Genomic DNA, 27,366 nt, shown 5'->3' with positions numbered 1-27,366 from the left:
TTTTACTGTATTTCACTTCCTGAAAAAAAAAATTATGTTACAACTTTTAGACTTTTCTCTTCAGTGTATTATATAACTTTTTCTGGAAAAGACCATTACGTTTTAAAGCTCAAAATATATTAAAAGTGTGCAAAACCCTCAGACAAAGGACAGACATCATGTGCTGCCTGAAAAGTCTGATGAAAAGCTCAAATGTATTTTTTTTTTTAAACTTTGGAAACACCAAATTTTCTCAAAAATTCAATGTCTATGTTTATGCATTATCCATCCATCCATCATCTATCCCCACTTTTTCCTTCTAAGGTAGCGGTGGTCACTGGTGCCCACATCCAGCAGTCACTGTGTGAGAGGCGGGGGACACCCTGGACAGGTCTCTACTCTAGTCCATCACAGGGACACAGAGACAAACGAGACAAACGACCATTTACTTTCTCACTCACACCTAGGGACAATTTAGTCACCAATCAGCCTAACGTGCCGTATTTTCCGCCGTAAACGTCGCTCCGCCCTATAAGTCACTCCGCCCTATAAGTCGCTCCGCCCTATAAGTCGCATCAGTCCAAATATGTCTAATAAAGTGGAAAATTCCATAAATACGTCACTTCGCCATATACGTTGCATCTGTTATGTGTCACTGCTGACAACCCGGAAATGTGGGCCGGTCTTGTGCCAAAAATCGATTGACTGCCAAATGGCGGCTGCGGGAGTGTGCATGGGAAGACTTTAACAAAATTTTTTATAAGATTAACACTGAAAAATAATTATTTGTTTGCTTTAAATTATAGCAAAGGCGTGTCTCAGTTGAACGTTTCATTATTAAATGCGCTTTGATGGTCAAATACAGCTGCATTTTCAAAAGCCAATATGCGGAAACATGAACGCACAGAGGGCGACTCCTTGTCCATTTCTTCGAAATTTAACAAGATAACCACCTAAAACAATTATTTGCTACCTCAACTTTATAGTAAAGGAGTGTCTCAGTTGAACTGTTAATAAATGCACTTCATTGGTCAAATTAGCTGCATTTCACCAGAGCGGCACCACAAAATGAGGCTGATTTGACGGTTGCTCCAATCAGATGATGGTGGCTGTCTATGGCAAGCTGATTGTCTCATTAATAGCAAAGTTTACCTATTACATGATACAAAGGCATGCCATACTACTCGAGTACCATCTAGCGGCTGAAAATGGTAGTGTTCAATATTTTCAGTCAGAATGAATGAAAACAGTCATATCTTAGCCCAAAATTAGTTTATAAATATGGGTAAAAATCCATAAATATTTTGTTTCGGTGTATAAGTCACAGAGCATGCAAATTATGCAAAAAAAACACGACTTGTACAGCAAAAATACGGTACATGTTTTTAGTCTGTGTGAGGAAACCGGAGTACTCAGAGAAAACCGACGCATGCACGGAGAGAACACGCAGTAAATAAAACATATCGCAATAGTTTTTTAATCACATAAACCCTTATTTTATTCACAATGGAACACAGTTTTGTTTTGTTGTTCCTTTCACCTGCTCCTTTTGTCTGGGGTTTTCATAATGAGTTAACTCACACAACGGATCAGAATAAACAAATCAAATGTTTCAACTAAGAAATTGACCAAGTCTTTGAAAAACTGGTTATTTTGAGTTTGATGGCATTAAGACATCTCAATGGAGACAAGACAGGGTCACATTTACTGCTATGAAGCATTTCAAATAACAACAGTCTGTAAATGTCTAGGAAAAGATGAGACCAGGTGCTTGTCTTTAGATGGATATGTTGTTCTAAAACCTGTTGATACTTCATGCTTTGATGGTTTTCAGATGTGTAAGGTGTCTAAACCATAAGCACTGATGTACCTCCATATCATCAGAGAAGCAGGTTGAACTGATCGAGCAGATGATCCCACTCTTTTTAGGTTCTTGGTACTCTTTGGATTTAGCCTTTTTTAAAACACTTTTGACATCTTACTGACTTGTTGCCAATTAACCTAATACTGTGTCTAATACTTCACTATGTATACATATACTTTACTATGTCCCATTGTAAAAACAAAAAAAAGTGTTATGAGATTTGCAGCTCATTGCACTGTTTTTATTTACATTTTACACAATGTCCAAACTTTTATGGAATTAGAATGGTGCATTCTAAAAATATGGCAAAATCATCATCATGCAGTTCATAAAAATACAAATTAAAACCTATTTTCTTTTGTAATAGACAATGCACATCATTGTGACATCTAATTAATGTTACTAATGTGAATAATTCAAGTTTACGAAGAAAAATGAAACAAAAAAGTTTTCAATGCAAAAACATTTGGGTAACTCAAATAAAAAAAAAAAAAATCTGGTATTTCAGGAAGGAAATAAGCCATTATAATTTATTGGTTGTCCTAAACAAACAAATATATAAATAACAATAATAATGGCAAATAATGAAAAGAAAATATTTTCTTTGCGCTCTTAACACAGAACACATGCTCTAAATGCACACTCAGGAAACCTACACTGATGCACCATCCATCAGCATCAGTGTTAACACATAGAAAAGACACACATGCACACAAAACCATTATGGAGGAAAGAGCACAGCCATACACGCAAACATACATGTGAGCAGTCCTCTGATTGACGGGCTGCTATAGGAGCCATCTGCACCCACTCACAGTGTGTAAGATCTTAGACATCTGTGTCCGCATGAAAGAATGAAGTGATGGAAAGGGGAACGGAGGAACTGGTGTGCCGACCATCACTGTGAACGAGCTGGGTGGACACGGTGCTGTGAGAGGGGAGGAGTGGTTGTCACTTAATAAAGATGGCGGCAGCTCATCTGTGTCAGTTGGATTTTAGTCGGATGCTGAAGAAACGGAGTGGGTGGATGTGGGCATGAATGGTGGTCTGGATTTGTACCGTGGTGCCACAGATGGGTACTTGTGTGGGTTTAGTGTGTGGAGGTATCTTTGCTCCAGTTATGTGCACGGACATCCTGGCATTCACAAATACAGACCTTCCATAACAGTTACGATTTAATCTCCCCAGGATTCAACCGTGCAAACGTTCAGACATGCTCTGCTGTCATTTGGCAGCTAAACAGGTATACTGGTCTCAGTATACAAATAAGAAGTGACACAGCAGGGTCAGGAAATGAGTTTAAAAAAGAAAATGCATTTTCCAATCAACAGAATGCCAGAAGGTCTACTTATGTTTCAGCTGTGAAAAAGTGGAAAGAACATGGCACAAAACACAATATTAACACTGGGAACCAAAAAAGGATGAAAAACTTTGGAAATTGCTCCAAATTTGATGGACTATAAAGAGAAATTTGAAACACCAGACACTGAGGCTTAAGGTCAACCAAGACATCTGAAATGAAGAAAACAGAAGACAAAGAGGAGTTTTTCCTCTCGTTCTCAACGTTGCCATGCAGGGCCTGCATGTGACGACCCATGTGATTTAAAAACAAGCTCTGTCACGAACGGCTTCCTCCAAATGAGCCAAGCAGAAACAACAAAATAGATGTGCATGCATCTTTCAACATGTGGTGATCTTCGACAAGGACAAGGTGGCCTGCGCTCGTGAACACGCACAGAAAGGCTTTGTCTGAGCTGGGATCTAGTGCGGTTTGGAAAATCTGGGAGAACTGGGGCGTAAGTGTTTAAGGACCTCCAACCTAAACACAGACACGCTCGTTTGAAAGCGGGACGCCGTGCAGCAGAGCTCATGTAAAAGACATGATACATAGAACATACACAAAGAAAGTTCTAGTTAAAATCATTGTTGTTTTTATAATTCAAACCCCACCCGTAGGCCTAAATGCATATATTAATATTGACTTCAATGCCAAAACTACACAAGTTCCACCGTGAACACACACAAACACGTCTCCTCAGTCTAAGCTGTAATCTAATCTGAATTTTTGGATTTTATTTACATTGAGCGAAGTCAGACTCAGGCCCAGGACCCTTCCAACACAGTGGCGTAGTACACGATACGCGGGTATATGGAGTATACACACTTACCAGTGCCCAATGATACATGACATATCATTAGGCAATGCGTCATTGATATGTTAAACAGCAGATCTTGTTGATTACATTCACTTATCCAGCAAATTACTGTATAATTAATACTTCTGTACTTAATACTTGAACATGTTTTGCTTTGATACTGTTTTATAAATCCTATAACATGTTTTTAATACAAAGCCAACTGTTGCACAAAATTTGTTGTTCCATTTATTCAAATATAAGCATTAGAGAAATTTGGAAATGTTCAATACGCTTAAAAATCTAAATAAACTGACGATTACATTGTACTAACCAGTGTACTTTGGTTTCTAAGCGCAGTATACGGACCGACCACGGTAAAGTTAGTTTTACGTTGTCCATTGGACATTCGTGCTCTGTGGCTTCAGCGGTGTCCAACGTGCAACGTAAAACTACTGCAACTTTATTGCGGTATACCCACTACAAAAATGTAGAGTACACCACTGCTCCAACATACAACTCACACATAACTCCTTCAAACGCATCTCCATACACACGCCTCGTGCCCTCCTTGCCACACACAGTCTGCTTGCACTACAGCCGCTGAAACACATCTACTTATGTGCATATCTGTGTTCAGCCCACTTCAAGCGGAGACTCACATGCTCTGTTCAGTCTTTGTTTCCCACCTTTTCCAGTGATACCTTGGGCTGGTCCCTTTCACTCACACATTCTGCCTTTCACACATATGACAGACGTGATGGCCTATAAACAGCAGTCCACAGACATGCAAACACACATGTGCGTACACACATGCAGATGCAAACACAATGTAAAAATTCTTCAAGTTCTGTGTATTGGTTGTGATTATAAATTGATATTAAAGATAACACAGAATGATCAAAGCTCTAGGAAATAGATCTTATGTAGGATGTTGTTTGGACATGCAACATGTGAATATTTGGATAAACCTCTGGTTTATCACATCTGGTAAATGACAATCGCCAGAATATCCAAAGGGCTTGAATAAAAGCTTATTTTTTTTTACTTTATGCCAAATTACAAACAGTCAAACAGTACTTCTTGGATAAATATTGCAACTTGGGTCCATGTTTGGTTTTCTAGGATTTTGCACATTTCTCTAAATGTTCGTTCGTTGCTGTTTTGAAATTATCACTACACTGTTTAGGATCCAGGTAGTTTGAGGATGATAGTAAAATTAGCTTGTACCTCACAAAAGAACATACAAGGTTTGTTGAGGTTTCGCAGAGGTCTGCAACCTTTTTGATCATTTCTGCCCCTTCGCTCACTAAATAAAACATCTGGAGCCACAAAACCTGCTACAACTGTGATTATCAACTGAAGGCCCATGGGCCACTGAGTTTGTTGGAGGGGAGCTTTTCTGACCAGTGGGGGTGACATTATAAAACTAAAATTATATCATGAATTTTAACATTTATTGATATTTTTACATTTTAAGACAAAAACAGACCAAGTAATGTAAAGAATGAAAATAATTACAGTTTATACCGATTTTGATAAAAATTAAAACACTGAACCCTGCAGGCCTAAGTGAGGAATAATAAATAAGTAGCGGGCGGGGCTGTGGTAGATCGGCGGCCAGTGCCGCTGTCTTGTAACCCTGAGGTTGCAGGTTTGAGCCCAGGTTGCGTCATGAAGGGCATCTGGCATATAACAGAATGCCAAATCTTTCATGCTAGTGGTGACCCCTGAAGAACAGAGCAGCCAAAAGAAACTTACTTACTACTTCAACAATTTCCTGCAGGATCAATAAAGTTCTTATCTTACTATTAGTTATCAGGCAAAAATGACACACATTTGACAACAAAACTGCCCAAAGTAGCCTTTTCTGTTGTGGGTATAAAAATAAATACAATTAAATGTAATTAAGTTTTGGTCAAAGCTTCAAAGAGCAGCCGATGAAGGAGCCACATGTGGCCCCAGAGCCGAAGGTTGCAGACCCCAGTGCTGGATCTCAAGTTCAGCCAGTTAAATTTTCAAAATATCTTTTTCAGACAAACTGGGGATTTGATTGCCTCTAGAAACCAGTTCTCCAGACATAAAACAATATTACTGAATGTTTTAAAAGCCTACTGTTTTTTCCTGTGCTCAACGTCTTTTTATTTAATCTAAAATAGTAGAGAATAAAAACAACTCACATTTTTCTTCAACTTCAAACAGCGCTATGACAAAAATTAAGTTGTATCTTTTCTAACTTTACACTTTTTGCAGCTCGTTTTCCTCACATTCAGTCGTTAGGACTTTGAGAAAAAAACGAGTGCTGAAACTCTTGTTTTTCAATTAATCGAATTTAAAAAGAAAGGTTAAAACTTGCTAATACAAACAATCCATTCACACAAATTACCATTTGTCTCTGTCATACACCATTATAGAAAATATTCTGCATGTTGTATCACATTATGAAGGGGAAAAATGCGTTCAATTCATTCAAATATCAAGTGCAGTTGTCTGTGGAGGACTCTTCTCTCCCCATTCAGCAAGCAGTCGGGCATTTTAGACGCCTACACGCCACGCAATAGTGGAATAATGGAACACAATGAAGGAAAGGCGACAGGGCATTAAATTACGTTTATCTGATTGTCTGTACGTGTGGCTAAGAGTGTGTTTGAGTGACGGGAAATACAAAAGCCTCGCAGCAGCAAACACTTGCCTGAGATTAAACAGACATTCCATTTAAATTTCAATACTCTTCTTGCTTTTTATAATAAAAAATGCTTTAATGCTTTCTGTGTTTGTTGTACAGTATTCAGCTGTCATGGCAGCTAAAGCTACAAAACGCAGGTGGGAAAAGTCGAGACGGTCGCCTCGTGGAAATTTGCCAAGCACTTTGCTTAACAAAATATTCAAATATTATCTTAGGCTCAAGGATACCCACACATGCCTTAAAAGTTCACCTCTCTGGTTCTTTTTTTCTTCACAGAGTAGCAGGTGTGGGTTGGTTTCCATGGTGACCGTCTGTACAACACAACCCGGGCCACTGGAGACCTCATTCAGGTGCAGCTAAGTGACAGCTTGGACAGGAAACGTGCTACCTTTCACCATGAACTCTACAATTAGGAGGAGCTGCTCTGTGTGGCTTCATCCAAAATAACAGACGTGTGCACGATTGAGCAGTGTGTTGACTGGGTATTTACTACAACATGGTTAAACGTGCTGCTGAAGCTGTAAAAATTACCGTGCACACATTTTCTATTAAAACAAAATGATCTGTTGTATCAGTCAGTGTAAGCCAAACCTTAATGCACTTTTCAGGGCTGTAACTTATGGCTTATATTAGTGTTTCATTTTAACCCATATGTATGAAAGGACTTGGCACAAAAAAAAAAGATACCACAACATAAGATGCACTAAATCTATAATAGCAGCATTACTTTTCACCGGAAGTCTCAACCACTTTGTCCTACTTCTAGGATTTGAACATTCACAAGATGGTTTAGGGGTGTCCCAATCCTTTTAGCGACATAGAGGGAGGGTTACTGTATTTTTCGCTGTATAAGTCACAGTTTTTTGCATAATTTGCATGCCCTGTGGCTTATAGGCCGAAGTGACGTATTTATGGATTTTTTTCTCATATTTATAAACCATTTTTTGGCTGAGATATGACCGTTTTCATTCATTCTGACTGAAAGAAATTGAACAGTACCATTTTCAGCCACTAGATGGCAGCATAGTAAGGCATACCGTTATATGTAATAGGTAAACGTGGCTATTAATGACACAATCGGCTTGCCACAGAAAACAGAGACACACCTTTACTATAATTTTGAGCAAACAATTGTTTTAAGTGTTAATCTTGTTAAATTCTTGTTAAAGTCATCCCGTGCATGCTCTCGCGACCGCCATTTGGTAGCCAATCGATTTTTGGCACAACACCGGCCCACATTTCCGGGTTTGGCCCACATTTCTGGGTTGTCAGTGGTGATGCGTAACAAACGAGGCGCATCAGAAAAATGCATAATAGATGCGACGTATACAGCAAAACAACATATTTATGGATTTTTCCACTAGACATATTTGGATTGATGCGACTTATAGGGCGGTGTGACGTGTATGGCGGAAAATACAGTATCTGCTCCTGCAACGAGGGTTTTCAGAGCCTTTTCTAAACAACACTTTAAGCTTGAGACTTTTTATTCCATCCTCACGGGTATATATGAAACATCAATCAATTGTATATTAGGAATAGTTGCCCTCATGTCAACACCTTCTGTCAGTTATGAGGAATGAAGCCAGCAGAACCAGTTTAAGGGCTCTGCCATGTTTTTTTTTTTTTAACCAGTCTGCACACTAGGAATTTAGAAGCTTCAAGTCCCACCTAATCTCCTAAATGTATCAGAACCATTAATATTTAAACATACAGCAGCAAGGTAAGAACTATATAAATCAGCAAATAACACCAGGAAAGGATAATCTTATCTTTTTTTTTATTTATTTGCCCTTTCCTGTTTATTCACACGAGGGCCGTGACTTAAAACTTGTACTGATTCTGTAAAACATGCTCCTGAAAATTAGACTTTTATAGGCCAGATTGCACGGCAAAAAATATGTTTGACACTGCTAACTGTAGATACACACATGAAATGTAAGGGTAGGGTGTAATGCAAAGGGGGTCACATGAGATTTACATCTAGAGATAGTTTTAGCTCTAAGAAGAGAGATTTGGCATTCTTTGTTATTCCTTGAGAGGGAGAGCCAGTAAAAAAATGGGCAGACATAATACAAAAGCTAAGTATACTGAAAGATTTGACAGGGTGGTAAAAGCAGAGAAAGAGTAGCAGATCGAGAAGTAAAGGCAACAAAATCCAAAAACCTGAAACAATGACAGCACTCTAAGGTAAAAGCACGAGCAAACTTTAAAAACACTAGCACAACAGAAGCGATCAAGCATGGAACCATTTCATTAGTGCAAGTTTCTTGTTGTCTTGGGACGGCTAGACCACAAACCAAAGCTGTGACCACAGACAGCTCGAATCTAGCAGCAGATAACCCACTCACACACCTATAAACCCACATGGTGTAACTGGGCTACTCAGGTCTTCTGGTTTTAATTATGAGGCGAAAAACACCCACGTAAACAAAACATGCAAATTAATACTTTCACTTTTTATAATGCTAATAATGCCACCAACACAAAAGTTGAATAAAATAAACAGCTAAAACCAGATTGAGTATGCATGCACAGAGTTTAAAATAAAAGGAAGTCACATTGTGGATCCTGCAGGAAGAGGAAGATAGGGCTCTCAACAGGCAGTTTGATGGATGGACTTTGAGAGAAACCAGACTGTGGTTATCGTGGCTATGTCTGGAGCCAGTGCCTGTTAGTGCAGCCTGTCAGCTGTACGGCGGCGCTGAATGTCAACTCTGCCATTTTATTACAAATTAATGAGGCAAGGCTAGAGATCTGAATATATCCCAGGCAAAGTGTGACATGGAACACGCTGACGCAAAAGAGCAAGTAAATTCTTATACAAAAGCACACATTTCTGCTCCGCGTGACACTAACTGAGGGTTCTGCATTGCAACTTTTTGATTTGATTCGTTCAGTGCATTTGCACTGGAAATTTCCAAGAGGGAAGATTTTCTCCTCTCCTCTACTTCAGGCTATTTTTTGTTATTTATAACAGGAAAAAATAGCTGCTTTAAAGCAAAATGTGAATTAAAGTACAGTATTATGATCGTTAGCGTATGTAAGTTGACCTACAATGAAACGTTTAAAACCACAAGACTAAAACAGTACAACCATTCATTTTGTATATAAAATATCTCAAATAGCACCAGCCTAGTTAAACAGAGACACAATCCTTTGACTTTCTCACATATTTAACATTCATATTAGCCCGTCGTAGATTCCCCCTCTCATTCGTAACATGACTCTTATCCGATAGAAGCGTGCACCCTTTTCTCCATCTGACTGACAAGATTTAGCAGGTGGTGGGACCCATTCATACTCGCGGTTCTGCAAGCTGTACAAGGCTGTAACTCAAGCCTGCGTCTCAAACACAGATGCAGAGATATTTTCCCAATGTGCATGCAAGCCCATACAACGCTAATGTATACACAGACAAAAATGTACCTCAAACATACACAGCGGCTGTGTGCACACAGACGGTAATCACTAGGCAAACAAAAACTGCACCGACGCTGCCGTCCATTGTGATGCTTGAGCTCTGATCAGTTTTGATCATTTTTGTTTGAACAGAATTTTGCAAAGCCAATAGCATAAGGGTGTTGCGTTCCAAAACAACTTGCAGAAGAAACTGCAGACACACAAAAGAAAAGTAAAGAAATGATAATACTTTAGCTATAGTTTGGAATATAAACAAGTGGCTTTTTTGTTCATTTGCTGCATGATAGCTTTATGTTGTACGGCTACAATACATGCTCCCACATTCATTAAACCATCCTTCAACTTGTGGACTAGAATGGTGGGAGCTTAACAAACTGTGGTCAGGTTTGTGAGTCAGAGCAGGGAAATGGAAGTTTAACAGGAGGGCACATTTGAAATAGACCACTGCAAAACATTGGATTTACTCCTGAAATGTGGCTGCGTGGGAGCAAAAATGTAGGTGGTTTAGTGTGTGTGTGGGTGTCTGTCCAAATAGAGTTGAAAAGACGGATAGCCAAAAAAGAGGATATGTATTAAGAGCTGTAATCAAACAGACAGGAAAAGAAGACATGTAAAAAAATACCCACACACAGTCTGTTCAAGATTGCACTTAGGGTTTGTGGTGCTGTGGTTCCTTGAGAAACAACTGAGTGGCAGGAGGAGGAGGGAGAGGAAGAAAAGAACTATGAGAACGTAACGGGGAGGGAGTCGGAGGCAGGCATCTCCAAGGTTGGCGCGTTGGGAGAACACCTTGTAATTATCCACATCCGCTCTGTCAGCCGCAGCCAGCCAAACAGAAAGATACAGCTGAGAGAGATCCTCCAAACACGATACCCAAGATGCTAATTCATACATCAAAGAAACACCAAGAAAAAAAATACAACACAGATAAACCAACACGTACGCAAACACCCACAAACATATAAACTGCACATATTTTCACAGGCGGGCAGGCAGGCACACCCACGTTCTCACACAGGCTTATTATGGGGCTCGGGCCAGACATCTTCGAGTGTGGTTCCACTCCAAGTGTCAATTTTGAAGGGTTAAAAGCCAACTCCAGATTCCTTGTCTCTTTCTCAGTCTCGCTCTGATTTTCTTCCTCGGTTCCACCCATATAGGGGGAGCACGAAGGCATGAAGAGGTCACGGAGAAGAGCTCAATGATTCTGAATAATTTGCATATATTTTTTAAGTCTTGGGTCATTTTATACACACAGGATTGAGTATTTCAGTATTGCCTACCTTTAATATTTGCATGTATATGCCTCTACTGACCTTTAGGGGTCAGCATTACTCCTGATGGCTGCTTACACAGCACGGGTGAGCGCTGCATTGATTGTGTGCAGGTATGCATTGATCCATGGAAGTGTCATTATCCTTGCCACTCATTTGAGTGATATTTTAGTACAGTAGTAAATTAAAGGTCACAAGGTGAATTGATGATTGAGTCTGGGTGAATCACTTTTAGTTAGTCACATTATGCACCATTAATTTGCAGTTCACGTAAGTTGACCTGTGGTGAAACGATGAGCTCTTGGATTTTTCATTCTTTGTGGCCAAGGTGAGAAAAATAACTCCAACCTCAAGGAGAAGAGAAAATCATTAACTGCCGCGATCATCGCTGTGTCCCCCGTGAAACCGTAACCTTTCTGCTGAATGTCTAACTGACCCCATTGGGAAATCATTTACTCTCCACTTGCTCTGCCAGCTGTCCCACGAGAGGTCATTCTATCTACCTGTCTCCATTTTCTGAGTCGTTCTTCATTGCAAACTGCTCACTCTGCAGTCGTTTTGCCTGTCCTTTCCAGATTATGAGAATTTATCACTTCTGTGTGACGACCTGCCCCTTGGAGGCTTGTCATCAGCTCTCATTTGAGAATGATTTCATGGGAATCTGCTCTGCTTTTCTCCAAATGACCCAAAACACAGGTCCGTGCTGGCTCTTGAGATTATTGTGCAAATCGGGATGTGATGCACCCCTTGCTTCAGGGCCCCGCTCAGGAGATTTGCTTGTTTGCTTGTCCTCCCCAGGAGAATTCTTTCCTGTTGTTTGTTTGACTTAATTACTATGCCGGCTTCACGCAGGGAAAGGGATGAGTGGCACTTCGCTTAACAATCAACCTCCCTTCCTTTTGTGTCATCTACTATACTGTACATCTGCCAGCTTGTCCTTCATTAGGAGTGAATCCCATCCCCTCCGTCAGCCTCCACAATGTAGGTGTTAACTGAGAACTGTCTCCTGACAGACACCCAGAGAGCCTTCCAACACCTGTGGGCCCCAACCACGCAAAAACAAAGAAAGCGGCACATGATACACTCCCATGCCTTTCCGCCCCTGCGTCCGCCTGTGCCGACAAGCGCAAAACACGAGCCAACAGCCGGCTGCAGTCACACTTTCAACAGAGACGCTCAACGACACGATAAAACATCCCGATTTGTGAGCTCTTGCGTGCACGTGCACTAAACCAGGTGTCTAATTATATGAGGACACGCGAGACCTGACACATTTTTGCCATGCTGAAACGCACCACTCGCAGTCCACGGGGAGGGAAGGCACAAGAGAGGGTGTTGAGTCCTCACACCAGTAAGAACATTCACACACACAACATGGCTTTAATGTAAGCAAAGGCATACTTTTCATTCAACCTTTATTTATACAGGTTAATCCCATTGAACCTCAGGGACTCATTTACAAGAGAGACCTGAACAAAAAAAATGTATGGCATGACAGGCTACCATTCTCCCAATAGACCTGCCTTCATAGATTGACAATGCACATCCATCACTCAGTCAGTGCACACTTTGATGCTTGACATGTTTCTTGTCCCACACTTTTGTCAACAACATGTTCACGTCAGAATGAACCAGCAAAGAGGATCGCAAAAGGGGGCAGGAGGGAACTATATTCAAATTCTTTAAACAGATGGCTGTGTAAAGAAAACGTTTTCTTCTAAAAGCTCATCTTAGTGTGAACGGACGCAATTAAAGCCCAGGGGATGTTCACTTTCTTTTAGATTTACTTTCTCTACATTCATGTCATGTTTTAAAATCCTGCAATTTGACTTTCACAGTGCACAGAGCTGAGAAAACCTGAAGTCAGTCACATTTTATTTTAGATTTAGGACGCAGGCACTCATTTAGGAGTTGAGAGGGTGATAAAAGGAAATATACAGCCCTCGAAATTACAACTTGCGCTTCATCTAAAGAATAAAGCATGTCATATGGCAGGCCTCTAAACATAAGTTACACTAAATCTCTTGTCTAAAGATAGAGATGAATTAGTGACAGGCATCATACCCAGCTCTTGTTCAATCCCAACATTTTATTTTCCCTAAAAAAAAAAATGGTCTGAAAAGCCAACAATCTGGGTGACAATCAAATGCACGAGAGCACTTTTAACCACACACTCGTGCTTTAAGCTGCAAATCAGCCTGTTCATAAATTTTCAGAGGGCGTGATTTAGATGGGACTAAAAAAAAAAAAAACAAGTTGCCACACTTTCAGTCTAGCCTTTCCAAAAAAAATCCCAAAATATGGCAAAAAAAAAAAAAATGTTGCTGGCCAAGATGAAAAGTCTGCTATTACAAAAAGCCTGATTTAGTGTAGGGTGTGAGTGAAGAGACAAGACACGGAGGGAAATAGAGGGAGGAGAGGACGGACCGGCGCTCCGCAGTCTCCCCTCAAAATAACACAGAAGGAGAGAGAATAACATGTTTGCTATATATACATCAAATATGTACACGTGCAGGATAGAAGGAGGCAAACTCACGCTTGTTCTCTGTAAAAGGAGATGTAACGTGCATATTTAAATTAATCTAACCTCTCCAACAACTGAATTTATTTACCATATAATAAAAAAGGAGTCAAGATTTCCACCTTGAAGAAGGGCTCTGTCACCACAAGCTGTTAAAACAGACTTCGATACCTTTTCAGAGCACTTACCAGGGACGTGCAGTGTTAATAGAAGGGGACGGGACAAGAGGAAAAACGATACAGGGGCCAAAATATACATTTAACTTCAGGCAGGAGTCTGTTCGCAGCATATGGAAACAATCCAACCATTTGTAAGGAGAAGGGTGAATTCTTAGAGACAGGCGGTGTGAGTGAGAGGGAAGGAACGAGGTAATGGGAGAGAGGAATACAGAAGGTTAAGAAGAAAGAGGGATCTTGTATGCAGACCAAGAGCCAGAAGTAGTGCATAAGAAACACAGAGGCAGAAATGGACTTGATGAGATAGAAGAAAAAAAGCACAGAATGAATGAAAAGCATAAAAGAGCACCCAGGGGGCAAGAGAAATATAGTCTGGGTTAAAAGCACCAACTATAACCTGGAGTCAGGGAGAGCAGAGATCTTACCCTTGTATGACAGCTTTAGTCTTGGTACGTTGTGCTTGGGCTCAAATCCTCTTCCCAGCTGCACTGCAACACACAGCAGCACTACAGTCCCAAGCAGGTAATCCATGGTGCTGGAGTGCTGCTGGCTGGTCTCCAGACCAGAAGGGCACTCGCAGCCCGACCCCAAAATAAGAGTCTGATGAGGTTCGCCAAGTCAGGGGAGCCCCTTAGCCTTGGAAGTAGAGGTTCCAGGGAGAGGGGTTAAATCCTGGCTGTTCTCTCCCACTAAGACTGTTGGACCAGTTCTCTTGTGTGAAGTCGGTGGAGGGGTGCTGCTCACATGGCTCCCCCTGTGGAGATCCAGGCTTTAATAGTCCCTTGGATTATCTGTCCTCCCCCAGGTGAAGGCTCAGTGGTGCTTCAGCTTGTTTGATAAGGCAGAGGCTGTGTAAAGGTGACTCAGAGCACCTATCCAGTAGAATAAACCATCAAGAGATTCTTTTTGCTTTCCGTCCACTGAATTCTACTCTTTGTGCAGACACTCACAGCAACCCTCTAATCCTTGTGTGCCGCTCCAACAGATTGCGAGAGAGAGCTACACCATCCCCGAGAAGGGAGGGGAGGCAGAGCAGCTGAGAGAGGGAGGGAGCGCTGGAGGACGGAGAGGTGGGGTATTTCTTGAGAGCAGCGATGAAGCCAGTGTCATGGCTAGGAAGTAGTATAGTCAGGATTTATAGTCTCGACTTTTCCGCCCCCATTTCCTTTTGGGTTTGTCATTATTTTCTCTCTTCCGTTACTCTGTCCAATATCTACAAAACAGTTTTTCTTCTTTACACTGTTCTAGTGCTTACACAATAAAATTCAGAGTTTAATTTAAGAATGCCCATACAGTGTTGCCTCAATTTACCACAAATAAAAGACGTTAAATCAAAAGCTGACAATAAATTAAAGACTTTAATTAAATAAAACTAGTCCTGAACCAATGCGATTGCGTTAATAAATTAAATATTTGTTTAAATGGAAACCTTTTTACTGACGGAATCTCAGAATAAAAGTTGACAAATTGGTATCCAACGTTGTTTTTGTTAATAACTTAAATGCATCTTACTTTGTGACTTTGTATTTGATACAGTATTACGAAGGCGTCCAAGCACAGGTAGTGTCTATATAAATTTTATCTTGTTTATTTCACTACAAATCTGGACCATAGTTTGCTAAATGTACAGTTTTCTGAAAGACAAAACAAAGGGTTGAAAAAGAAGTCGGTCACAGGCTGAATTTTGAAAATGTGATCTTCACATTTTAATCCCCATGAAAATGTCATCAGTGATTTAAGTATGTGATATAAAAGAACAACTTCCTAATATTAGTAACAATAAAATAATTTTTGTGCAACCAGTCGACTGTTAGTTTGTTTTTCTATTTCGAAGTTTACTTTCTGGATAGCAACCACCACACCTTCAACTTAGTACGGTCATGTGTGACTCATCCTCCAACACCTTTATTCCATCTAAACCTGTTAATGGAAGTCTTTTCGTTTCAGTCCAAACAAAACTTTGTTCGTGTTTTCTTGAGGATTAGATTAAAAAATAAAGTGATTATCTTTCATTTGTAGATTTATTGTTACAGTTGTGTGTACACCTCCTGCCTTTTGCTGACAAACAACACGACTATTGGGCCCTTCTGTGTTGGCTTTGCTTTTCAGACCATTAATCCAACTTTTACATGAACCGGTTTGAGTTAAATTTTTGTTGTTTTATGTCGTCTCCACAAGTTAAAGTCAATGTAGGCCACATTTAGGATGTGTAGGCTTTGTTTTACTCTTGGACTGGTAAGATCTTAAAGTTTAGATCAAATCTTCAAAGTTTATTCTACTTTGAAAAGAATGCCAGAGGTAACAAAAGCTTTTTAATGTTTCTTACGCTCGGCAAAAAATTTGAACAATGTATTAGAACATTATAGCTAAGATGTGCACAATTTAAGCACTATTTTAAAAACATCATTAATGTAGTAAAAGTATTATAGCCTGTTTTCCAAAAATTCTGGAGGAACATCAACTGTTAAAGTTGTGTATTTCCCACAAAGAGCAAAGCCATGAATGTTTCTGACAGGAAACCTTCCAGCTGGAAGGAACACATGCTGGTATTTAGCCTGCATAGTCTGAGACAGATCCTGTCTCTAAAGTCAGTCATATCAGTAAGGTGGGTCAACAACAACCCCCTCCTCTTAACCCCTGCCAGCACCCTGCAGGTGCTGGTGTGTGTGTCTGTGTGTGTGAGAGGGCATCTCCTGCTTCCTCTGAGGGGTGACATAGCATGGTAAGGTGATAAAAGCGTTGATAAACAGAAGGGCTGATGTGTCCACTCACACACTTTGAGATACTGAAAGAAAACAAGCTGAGAACTGAGGCTTGTGTTGCCAACACACAGTGGGCGTGTGTGTATGTGTGTGTTGTGTGTGAGTGCATTTTATATAAGGGTACCTGCATGTTTTGATACTTCTACCCATATTTTGTATTTTGAAACTTTGCAGTTGTGTCGTAAAGTGTATCAGATTTCATATTTCCTTCTATTTGTATGTAATATTTCATAGTAAAATAAGGGGAGAGGTGGAACAGAGGTTAGAGAAGGTGGGCCTGTGATCGGAAGGTCGCCGGTTCAGCTCCCTGGGCCAACAACATCAAAATGTGAGTGGTAAAGGTGAAACACTTACACCTGCCTCCTCCCTCACTTGCCCCTTCCTGGGCCCTTGAGCAAGGCCCTTAACCCCCACCATCTGCTCCCTCAAGTACCCTATATAGCAGCTCTCTGCTCCACACAGAGGACTGTGGTAGCTCGGTGGTCTGTGATCGAGTCAGGAAGGGCATTCTGCGTAAAAACAATTGCCAAGTCTTCATGGGAGTTTGCTGTGGAAACCCCTAAAGAAGGGAGTAGTCGGAACCCCCCCCCCCCCCCCCCCCAAAAAAAAAAACCACACACACACACACATATATATATATATATACATATATATACATATATACATATACGTATATATACATATATACATATACGTATATACACATATATACATATACGTATATACACATATATACATATACGTATATACACATATATATACATATATACATATACGTATATACACATATATATACATATATACATATACATATATACACATATATATACATATATACATATACATATATACATATACATATATATATATATAAATATATATATATATATATACTGTATATATATAATACTTCTGCGAACTTGCTCTATCGCGGATTGTGAACGTACAGTCCATAATATCGCACAAAAAATGTACAGGACACATGATTGTCAAATTTAATACCCCCATGCTTGGGACAGTTCTGGACACAGTACTGTACAGTAAAAAGTTAAGGAAAAAAATTAATACTTGGGACAAGCGCCACCATTTTTGTAGTTTTCTCTCCGTAAGTCTCCACTGTATTCCCACTCATAATGACCACATTTCCCAGAAGGCAACAGGGTCCCACCCAGAAGCTCCATTTCCTTCTGCTGAAAAAAAAACAGAGGGAAAGTTTTGATCTTATTGGCGTCCAGCGGATGCAGAGAAGCCGCACAGAACCCACCAAACCTAATGAACCGGACCAGAAGTGGAACAAAGCCAGACCTCCAGACCCATTGGTGAATCTTGAGAGCTGGTAGCCGGCCCATGTGGACCTCCGAGCATACGTGCGCGGCCGATGATCCTGTGCTCCATCTGAAGCTTAATGGGACTTTTTCACCTCTTTCAACCGGCCGATGAGGACCTCCGAGCAGGGACATGCTGTACAATTTAGTAGCTACATATAAGTATGTTGTTAAAATTAGTAGGTTTAAGAGTTTAGAACATTGATTGTCAGTTGCTGCAGGGTACGTCTGCAGAAACAGAACAGAGTCGTTCATGTTCAGTAGAGCTCGGTAAGTAAAATTTATTGTACGTTAAAATGACGTAGCGTTAAGGGTTTAGAACTGTGCAAGTGTGTGGGATGGGTTTAAAATGCGTTAATATATACCTGTATATAGATATTAAAATAAACTGCTACTTACTACTACTACAGTAAATACAAAAATAAACTACTACTATTACCTACTGCTACTACTACTAGTGTACATAATTTTGTTCCATCTCATGTACTACATGAGATGGTAATGACAATAAAGTTTAATTGAACTTGTACTACTATCCCTACTTCACAGTTTTTCACTTATTGCGGTGGTGGTGGGGGGTGGAACCTAACTACCCGTGATAAATGTTTAAAAGTTGTATGGATATTTAACACTTAACAGATGGTCTGTTGAATGAGCATAAAATGCACTGGAAAAAAATGACCACACAAATGCCAGTATAAAAATTTCCCTCACATATGACCCATATTTATTAATCAAAATAAACATCAGACTACTTAACCATGGTTGGTTCTCAAATTAACTCAACTAGCTGAACAACAATTTAATTACTGATGATCAAACCCACATTTCTTATAAGTTTAGGCCCATTTACATGGACACAGCTACTAGAAACAGTGTTTTTCTATGTTGATTGAGGGTGGGAAAAATCCTCGTTTACACGGACCACATTAGCTATGTTTGCATGCGCAAAATTTTTTGACTGGATTGAAAAGTTTTCAGATTAAATCATTCTAATGTATCATTTACATGTGCACAATCCATTCACGACGAGCGTTTACATGCAGCCGGCTTTGTTCTGAACAGAAGTGCTGATATGTGCAGAGTGGTAAACTCGCCTTAAAAAAACACAGAAGTTCTATTTCCGTTTTACTTCCGGGATGAACGTGAACAAAACTGAGTGCCCAAAATGGACCCACGACAGGTTTTAATGACGGTCGAGACGTTACTGCACTCTCTGACTGAGCTACAGGTAATACAAATAATTTTGAGCTCTTTCAAAGTTTATAGTAGAAATGTTGTATCGCTCACCGACCAGTTTTGCTTCCCTAACATGCTAATATTATTAGCATTAGCCAGGCGGAAAAATGTGAGGTAGCATAGGTCATACATGCACATTCAAGTCAGTTTTCCACAATCGGAAATAAATGAACAGATTGTTTACATACAGTATGCACCGTTCGGATTATGAATCGGCATAAACCACCTGTCTCATTCTGATGACAAATTCTTTCGGATCGAGCTGAATCAACAAAAAATAATCCGAATGGGGCGTTTACATGAATCATTTTTATTCTGAATGGCCGTTTAATCCGATTACTTATGTCCGTGTAAACATAGCTAGTGAGAGTTTAAATGGAAGTGCAGAAATCCCCCGAGTTTGCTGTAGTTGCCATGCCAGGTCATTAGCTGGCGCTCTGAATTTTGAACCACCACTTTATGTGCATGTGCGCTGGCACTCGAACCCTGTGCGTAGAAAAGGTCTATTCAGTTAAACTGCTCTGGGGGCCACAGTTACTGAAAGCTAGCAGCTCAGAGGCTGGACATCCAGCATTTAAAGTCCATCCATACATTATCTTTACCTGCTTCTTCCTTTTTGGGTCGCGGGGGTCACTGGCGCCCATGTTCAGCCATCACTGTGCGAGAGGTGGGGGACACCCTGGACAGGTCGGTAGTCCATCACAGGGACACACAGAGACAAACGACAGTCTAACAACAATTTAGAGTTACCAATCAGCTTAACAATTAAAAAACAACCACATTAACAAAAATAAATTACAACACATTAATAATTAAATTAATTAATTAAAACACATTAACATAAAAAAATTTAAATTTTGTATGCCTCTTTTTTGACTGTCTATTGTTGTTGTTGTTACTCATTGTTGTCAACATTCTTTTTTTAAATCAGGTATCTCTTGTAAATGAGTCCCCGAGGCTCAATGGGATTAACTTGTCTAAATAAAGGTTGAATGAATTTAAATTAAAGTCAATTAAAGTCATTATGCAAATAAACCACTTATTACAATGCTCTGTTACCTTTCAAATGTGTTTATTTTGTTGCATTGAATCATAAATGCAATAAACAGAACTCAAAACCCAGAACCCCAAAAAACCATTGATGGGCCGGACTGAAGTCATCTGCAGGGCGGAAGTGGCCCATGAGCCACCAATTGGATAGCCCTGGTCTAGAATGTAAATATTTATTTGGAGAGTGGAAAGCATGGTTAGCAGAAAAAGCTTTATGATGAGGTCAGTGTATTTCTTAATGTAACTTTAAGTAAAGCAATATGTTTTACTCCAGAGTCAATGTTTTTGATAGAAGTATTCAACAATTTCCTGCGGGATCAGTAAAGTTCTATCTTATCTTATCTTATCTTATCTTATCTTATCTTATCTTATCTTATCTTATCTTATGCCATCTGGTCGCGCATGCGTAAAATATACGCCTGTAGTGCGCATATGTGACAAGTGCTTGTCCTTTGCTTTATTGAAGTGTTAAACTTTTAAAAAATTATTTCCAACAGATTTCAAATAGTGTAATGGTTATGTGACAACTAAATCACCATGACTGGTGCCAATATTCTTTATTAAATCATAAACACTGTACTTAAAAAATGCTAGTAAAATGAACTCATCAAAGTCAGTTAAAATTGAACTAAACCAGAAAAATTGCAATCAGCCTTTGACATTTACATTGAACCACTGCAAACATAAAAAGTTAAAAACACATAAGTGTTTTTTTGTTTTTTTGTCAAATCAACTCTTTTTTATGGCAGACAAATTTATACTAGAGCAGCCCATGACATATTTTAATTATTCGGTTTAATATGTTTGATAAATATTACTGGACAGCTTTAAAAATGTATAATTTCTGTTGATGACTACTTTCTATATGAGCAGATTTTATGTAAAAAAAAAAAAAAAAAGGTAAATTCCATATGACATCACATAAAAGCAAAATTTAAGAAGTTTTTTTTATTCCTTGCAGTTAGTTATCAATCCTCTTGCAATGTTGATGGTTTTAAATGTTTGCTTGTTTTGAGTCGTTCCATCTGGTAAGCGGGTCTTCATGCGTATGTCTACATGCACCTTCCATTGTGCATTCACTTCCATAACTATAGGGTCCCCCAGCCTCATATCTCATCACCCTTTTAGTCTAAACAACCTTTTTAGCTGTTTACCCAAAACAAAAAGAGGTGCGGACAGACACATGAAAGCCCCCACTCAGTCAGCCTATCTCTGCCGACCTCTGTCTCTGCTTTGCCCCGATCTGCGACCTTCCTTCCATTTGTCTACATTAGCCAAACTAACAGCAGCCCGACTACCTGCATCGATCCCCACCGGTGGAGTGAGATGTGCCGCAACACGCCTTTATTGGCTGCTCTTCAGGCAGTGCAGCAACAGCCTGGCCTATCGTTGGCAATCTATTTGCGACACCTATTGGCACCCCGGCAGCTGGAGTGGCCCTGAGTAATGATGACTTAATAAATGGTGACATGTTGTTGGCGGTGGAATGGGTTGCCCATTGACGAGGAGCTTCCAGAGGCTTTCAGCGCCTGATGGTAAAAATAGAGGTGGACATGATACACTCTGCTTATGAGGACACAGCAAATGGGAGGACAGGCGTCGGGCTGGCCTGGGTGTGTGGTCGGCGTCAATGTGCTGTTACTGATATCCTGGTGTATCTTCATTCTATATGTTGTTAATATTCTCTATGCCCGTTAGAGAAAATGATTACTGTAACGTGGCCTCTGATGCCTGTCTCACAAAGAACATCGGAAATGTTCCACCCTATACTTCGCACACACCGACCTTTGGCCTTTTTTAGTACTTCTCTGCAGACCACCCAGCTCACATCCTAGATGACCCCGTATTTCCGAGGACAATGCCGCTGAGAATACCTCATGATAAATGCCGTCACTATAAGTGACACATGAAGTTCAAGGTACGAACAAACAGCGTTTTCTTCATAATGTGGGAGTTCCTCTTCCTATTCGCTTCCTGTTCCCAAACACCACATCCCATTGCACGTTAGCAGGGGTCACACAGCAACCCCCTTAGTCAGCAAAGGAAACAAAAGGTCAGGAACGACAGGAAAAAGGATGGAAGAAGAGCAGTAGCTGGTAGTGAGTTATGACATAGGTGCATTTCCTTAAGCATATCGGTAAAATGGCAAACAAGGTCTTAAAACTGGTCCACTGACTAATACAGGAAGGATACTGGGATAAGATTGATTTTGGAAGTCTTTATAAAGTTAAAATCAACCTAATTTATTTATATTTCACTTCAAAGGAGCCATACTCTCCTTTGTCCGTCTTATGGGACAGATCTGATTGGCAGGCCGTAGACTCAGTGAGGAAGTCCTCTGGATGGGGGACAAAACATTTCTCACTTAAAGAAACCAGTCCAAATGACAAGATTTAACCTTTTTTTGTTGTTGTCTACCTGGATGAATGAGCTTACAATATTTTTTCTGAACCACTTTGGCCGTGGTGTCCTCAGGCTGTTTCTGTGAGTAGTAAGTTGGCCATCTGGCCTAAAACATTTGATTGTGGTACACAATGATTGATTGTTTTGGATGGATGTGCTTTGCAGAAGTTAAACGCCTACTTTTGAGATTCAAAAAGGAGGTTGGCTTGGAACACAGCAATGAAGGCTATCTATGGGACAGATCCGGTTGGCAGGCCGTAGACTGTGGAAGTCCTCTGGATGGGGGACGAAACGTTTCTCTCTTGAAGAAACTGGTCCAGATGACGCGATTTAACCTTTTTTGTTGTTCATACTCTCTTGTAAGTTTTTTAAGTAGTCGTCAATAGTTTACAGGCTTTCTGAAGGTCTTTCAACATTCATCATGGAACAACGGCTGCTTTAACAATAATTGTCAGTCCAGGGACGTGCATTTAAAAGATGCACTAATAGAAGGCAGTCCAAGTTCTACTCATGTTTCATTGCAAAAGGGAGGTAAGAACCATTATGTAGGGAGATACTGTACCTTTAAGTCACATCAATTCAGTGAAAAAGAGAGCGGCTTACTCAGTATAACAAGAAATGTGTCAAATCATATAAAGTAAAGTATCTGGCAGTTATGTGACACGCTGACCTCTTCCTAAAGCTTTGTGATTATTAATGGTTTAAGATCGGCCCCTCATGTTGCCATCTGTCCAGTCGAGTGTTGACACCTGTTTCTGCTCTTGCATGCTCACTTTTACTCTTCAAACAAAGCTGTGGTGCCATTAAAAATCCATTCTAGAGCTCATTAACAATGCTTCCTCTACACCAGGGGAGTCCGAAACCTTGGTGGAGGGAAATGGGAGGCTTGCCTCCATTTCACCGCTTCTCAAAAGGTCAGGGGTCAACCTCCAGGTTTACAATGGGGTCAAGCAGCCACCGTGGGGTGCACGGCAGAGCTTCTGCAATCTCTTTGTGAAGCCTCCCACCTACATAACCGCAGTTCCACGTGCACACATCCAGTTTTCGCATCCACTCAAGAAAAAGATGGGAATGAGAGCGTAAACAAACAACGTGGAACCATCGTGGTAAAGAAAACAACAGCACGCTGTAACGTATGTTGCATTTAGAACAGGATGAATGAGGGGAAGCTGGGTGTATTTGTTCATCGCTGAAGCACGTCCATTCATCTTCTGGTGACACAAACGTGTCCATTATTACTCATCTAATGACGACGGTACGAAAAAGATCCGAACTCATTTACAGGAAGGGAGAAGATTTCACAAAACTGTTACACTCATTCATAAAATCTGATCATTTCCTGTTGAAACCCACTGCTGACGTTCATGTGAGGGAGGATGATGTTTTATACTGACATTATCTGCTCTGCACTTGTTGAGCAAGACTTTGACCACAGCGGTGGCGCAATCTCTCCTCTTCCCTAAATGTAATGAGACAACTGGAGTTTTAAATGAGAGCAGATGAACAAAAGAATGACTGAGCAACTTTAACCGTGAGATGAAAGACTTGTTTGAGTCTATAGGAAGCTCATCGTGAAGCATCAGTGATGCAGAAAGGACCAATAGGTCTCTTAAAGCAAGAGGGGTGTGGACTAATCCAAGACTAGAGGGAATCCTTAAGATTGTATATATATGCAAATGGAAAACATGCTACTTGTGAATAAAGGTTTGTTTGGGAGGGCTTGGAGGAGCCCATTATTCCCTCTATATGGGTAAATCTGGGAGCTTATAGGTTGCCCTCACCCCTCTGTCTTATCTACACAAAGTCAAATTAAAAGGGGCCTCTGACAAAAAGGATTAACATCGTAGTTTAAAACTATATAAAAATACCCAATTAGGAAGATCTAAGATGAGACTAAACATTTTTGATGTGCCACGTCCGTTCAAATTTATATTATGTTTGCAAAATCCATTTCACTCTTTTCAAAAGTGTGAGAGTTTCTCATTACTTTAATAAATATGCCATGTAATGCAGGTATTAACACGGACAAAATAACCTAAACCAATATATTAACCTCAATTAGTAGTTTTTATATATTATTTGGTCACCAAACAAAACACTGGGATGCCTATTAAAAATAAAACTGCTGCATTATATATTTTGAGAATTTATTTTGACTATTTTTATCATTTTAAATGGTAATTGTTTAACAATACAATATTATTTTACAAGTTTTACAAAGACGGTTAGAAAAATACAAGTCATATGTGTTATAGATTATACCATCAGTGATGTCCGTTAAAAGTAACATAATAAGGAACATACTGTTAAGTCACGTTCACATGTTCATTACAGCTTCATGCAGATATACGACTGTGACGAGAAAGAAATGGAAAATGCACAATGTTAGCTTTCTGTTAACAGGTCACATTTGCCTTATAGTTGTGTAAAAGATGGGTGTGAGCATTTAAACATCACAAGTTTAAACTTGTTGAACAGGTGGTATGGTAATCACAGTACTTGTCCATTCTTTAAAATATTATGTATTTAATCTAGGTTTACTATGTTTAACTTAAACTCTTTGTATCCACTGTGGGTCTGTGTGCCTCAGAAAGGGGAGGCTGCAGACTGTGATCAAGACCAAATCAAAGGATTCAAGCCTTTTGTTTAAGAAGATTTGACTCAGAGTAAAAAAAAAAAAAAAAAAAAATCCAGATAATGCATCTCATACTGTAATTCTAAAACAAACAGGACCTATGTTTATTTAAATATGTTTGAAGCAAATATGCAAAATTACAAGGTGATCACATTAATCATTCCTGCAAATCCTTTAATATAATGGAAAGAAGTGTCTGTCTAGTATGGAATGGTGCTTGTTGCTGTAGGAGTAGTGACTTTTTTTGCATAAATGTTTGATTTTGTACACAAAAAAAAAGTTAAATATGACATTTTTATGGTTTTTTTTTTTAAATGATAGCAATCACTGAATAAATCAATTTCACTGGTCACATCACATGCCAAAGTTTGCAAAAAGGGCTTGCACAATCTGTTAGTGCTAAGAGTATGTGTTGGGTATAGCTCTCAGATCAAAAGCTCAAACGCAGGGAACGTGTCCCTACGCTGCCTGACAGAGGCGTACTCCTCCCTAAGAGGCTAGCACAGCCACGGAGTGCCACATCCATCTCCGCACAAAAGTTGTGCCCTTCTGTCCATGATTCACCGCTAACTTTATAGAATTTGTTGGAACAGTTGTAAGACGGCTGTATTTTTAACATCCTTGGCCAGCTGATGCTCAGTGGAGCATTTCAAGTGAAATGACACAATTGCAGTTCCTTGATTTTCTGCATTACATTCTGACTAATCACACAATAGAACAGATTTCAGAATAATTCAGAATTGAATTCAATCTTACATCTAACCTAGAAAGCTCTCAACAACCTAGCTCCATCTTATATTCGAGATCTTATTGTTCCATATTTTCCTAACAGAGTACTTTGCTCTCAAACTGCAGGCTTACATGCGGTTCCTAGAGTTTCCAAGAGCAGAATGGGAGGAAGATCATTCAGTTATCAGGCTCCTCTCTTGTGGAACCAACTTCCAGTTTCTGCCTGTGAGGCTGACACATTATTTAGTTTTAAGACTGGGGTTAAGACTTTCCTTTTTGATAAATCCTATAGTTAGGGTTGGCTTGTTATGCTGCTATAGGCTTAAACACAATGCACTCTGCTCCTCAGATAAATAATGTTAAATTATTATTTTATATATGAATATTTCTGTTAACTTATTTTTATATATGAATGTTTCTGTTTAGTGCCCTGAGACAACTTCTGTTGTGACTTGGTGCTGTATAAATAAACTGAACTGAATTGAAACTGAACATACTCGCATAATTCACTCCGCAGAGGTCCACGCATACCAGATTAGACTCAACGCAGACTCGAAGCAGACGCCCTCAAGCCATGTCCGCACAAAAATCAATATTTACGACCGTGTACGCGTACTTGGTATCGCACAATAAACTGCCCAGCGACGGATTGTTTTGTATGCGACACAAATGTATTAAATTAGTCTTCTTCATCCCTGATCTGGTTTAATGGCCTTTTCTTTTGTTATTTTGTCAAAAGGCAAGCCATCTATCTCTTCCTTCTTGTCTGTTGACTGAAATTGTGAGAACTGAAGGAATTTGTCACGAGCAAATTAAAATCAGGTCCAGCATGGCTGCAGGAGGGTCTGGAGATTTCCCGGTGGGCTGGTCTGATGTGTGGGTTGCAGGGCCAGTGCTCCCTGTTTTATTTTTTTAGAACTTTTTATTAACAACATATAAACACAGAACACCGCTGTTCCTGGGCTGCCAGCTGCCTCTACCCAGGGCCGCCGGTAGCTCTCGTTTTTTTTATTTTTTATGGTGACCTGTCAATCAATCTAGTAGGCGTGTCAGCAGCAAATGGCCAATCGGCAACCTCAATTTGTCCCGAAGGTAAATGCCCCATGCCTGCAGAGCTGGCTGCAGCCCATCACGGTGTACGCTCGAGTATGAAGTCTCAACCATC

The 27,366-nt window shown here is 40.0% G+C and overlaps 1 protein-coding gene across 1 annotated transcript in view; it reads right to left on the bottom strand.

The window, feature by feature from the left end:
• The window catches only part of sema3aa (sema domain, immunoglobulin domain (Ig), short basic domain, secreted, (semaphorin) 3Aa), a 38,713-nt gene extending 24,031 nt beyond the window's left edge, over positions 1 to 14,682 (bottom strand). Inside the window, exon 1 of the mRNA XM_037695723.1 lies at positions 14,484 to 14,682. Within this exon, the coding sequence (XP_037551651.1) occupies positions 14,484 to 14,589 (106 nt within the window). The 5' untranslated portion in view covers positions 14,590 to 14,682. The remainder of the gene's footprint in view (positions 1 to 14,483) is intronic.
• Positions 14,683 to 27,366: the final 12,684 nt, after the last annotated feature.

The sequence above is a fragment of the Nematolebias whitei genome, chromosome 22 (assembly GCF_014905685.2).
Source record: "Nematolebias whitei isolate Nwh7 chromosome 22, NemWhi1, whole genome shotgun sequence".
NCBI lineage: Eukaryota > Metazoa > Chordata > Actinopteri > Cyprinodontiformes > Rivulidae > Nematolebias > Nematolebias whitei.
This window is presented reverse-complemented; position numbering and strand designations above follow the sequence as displayed.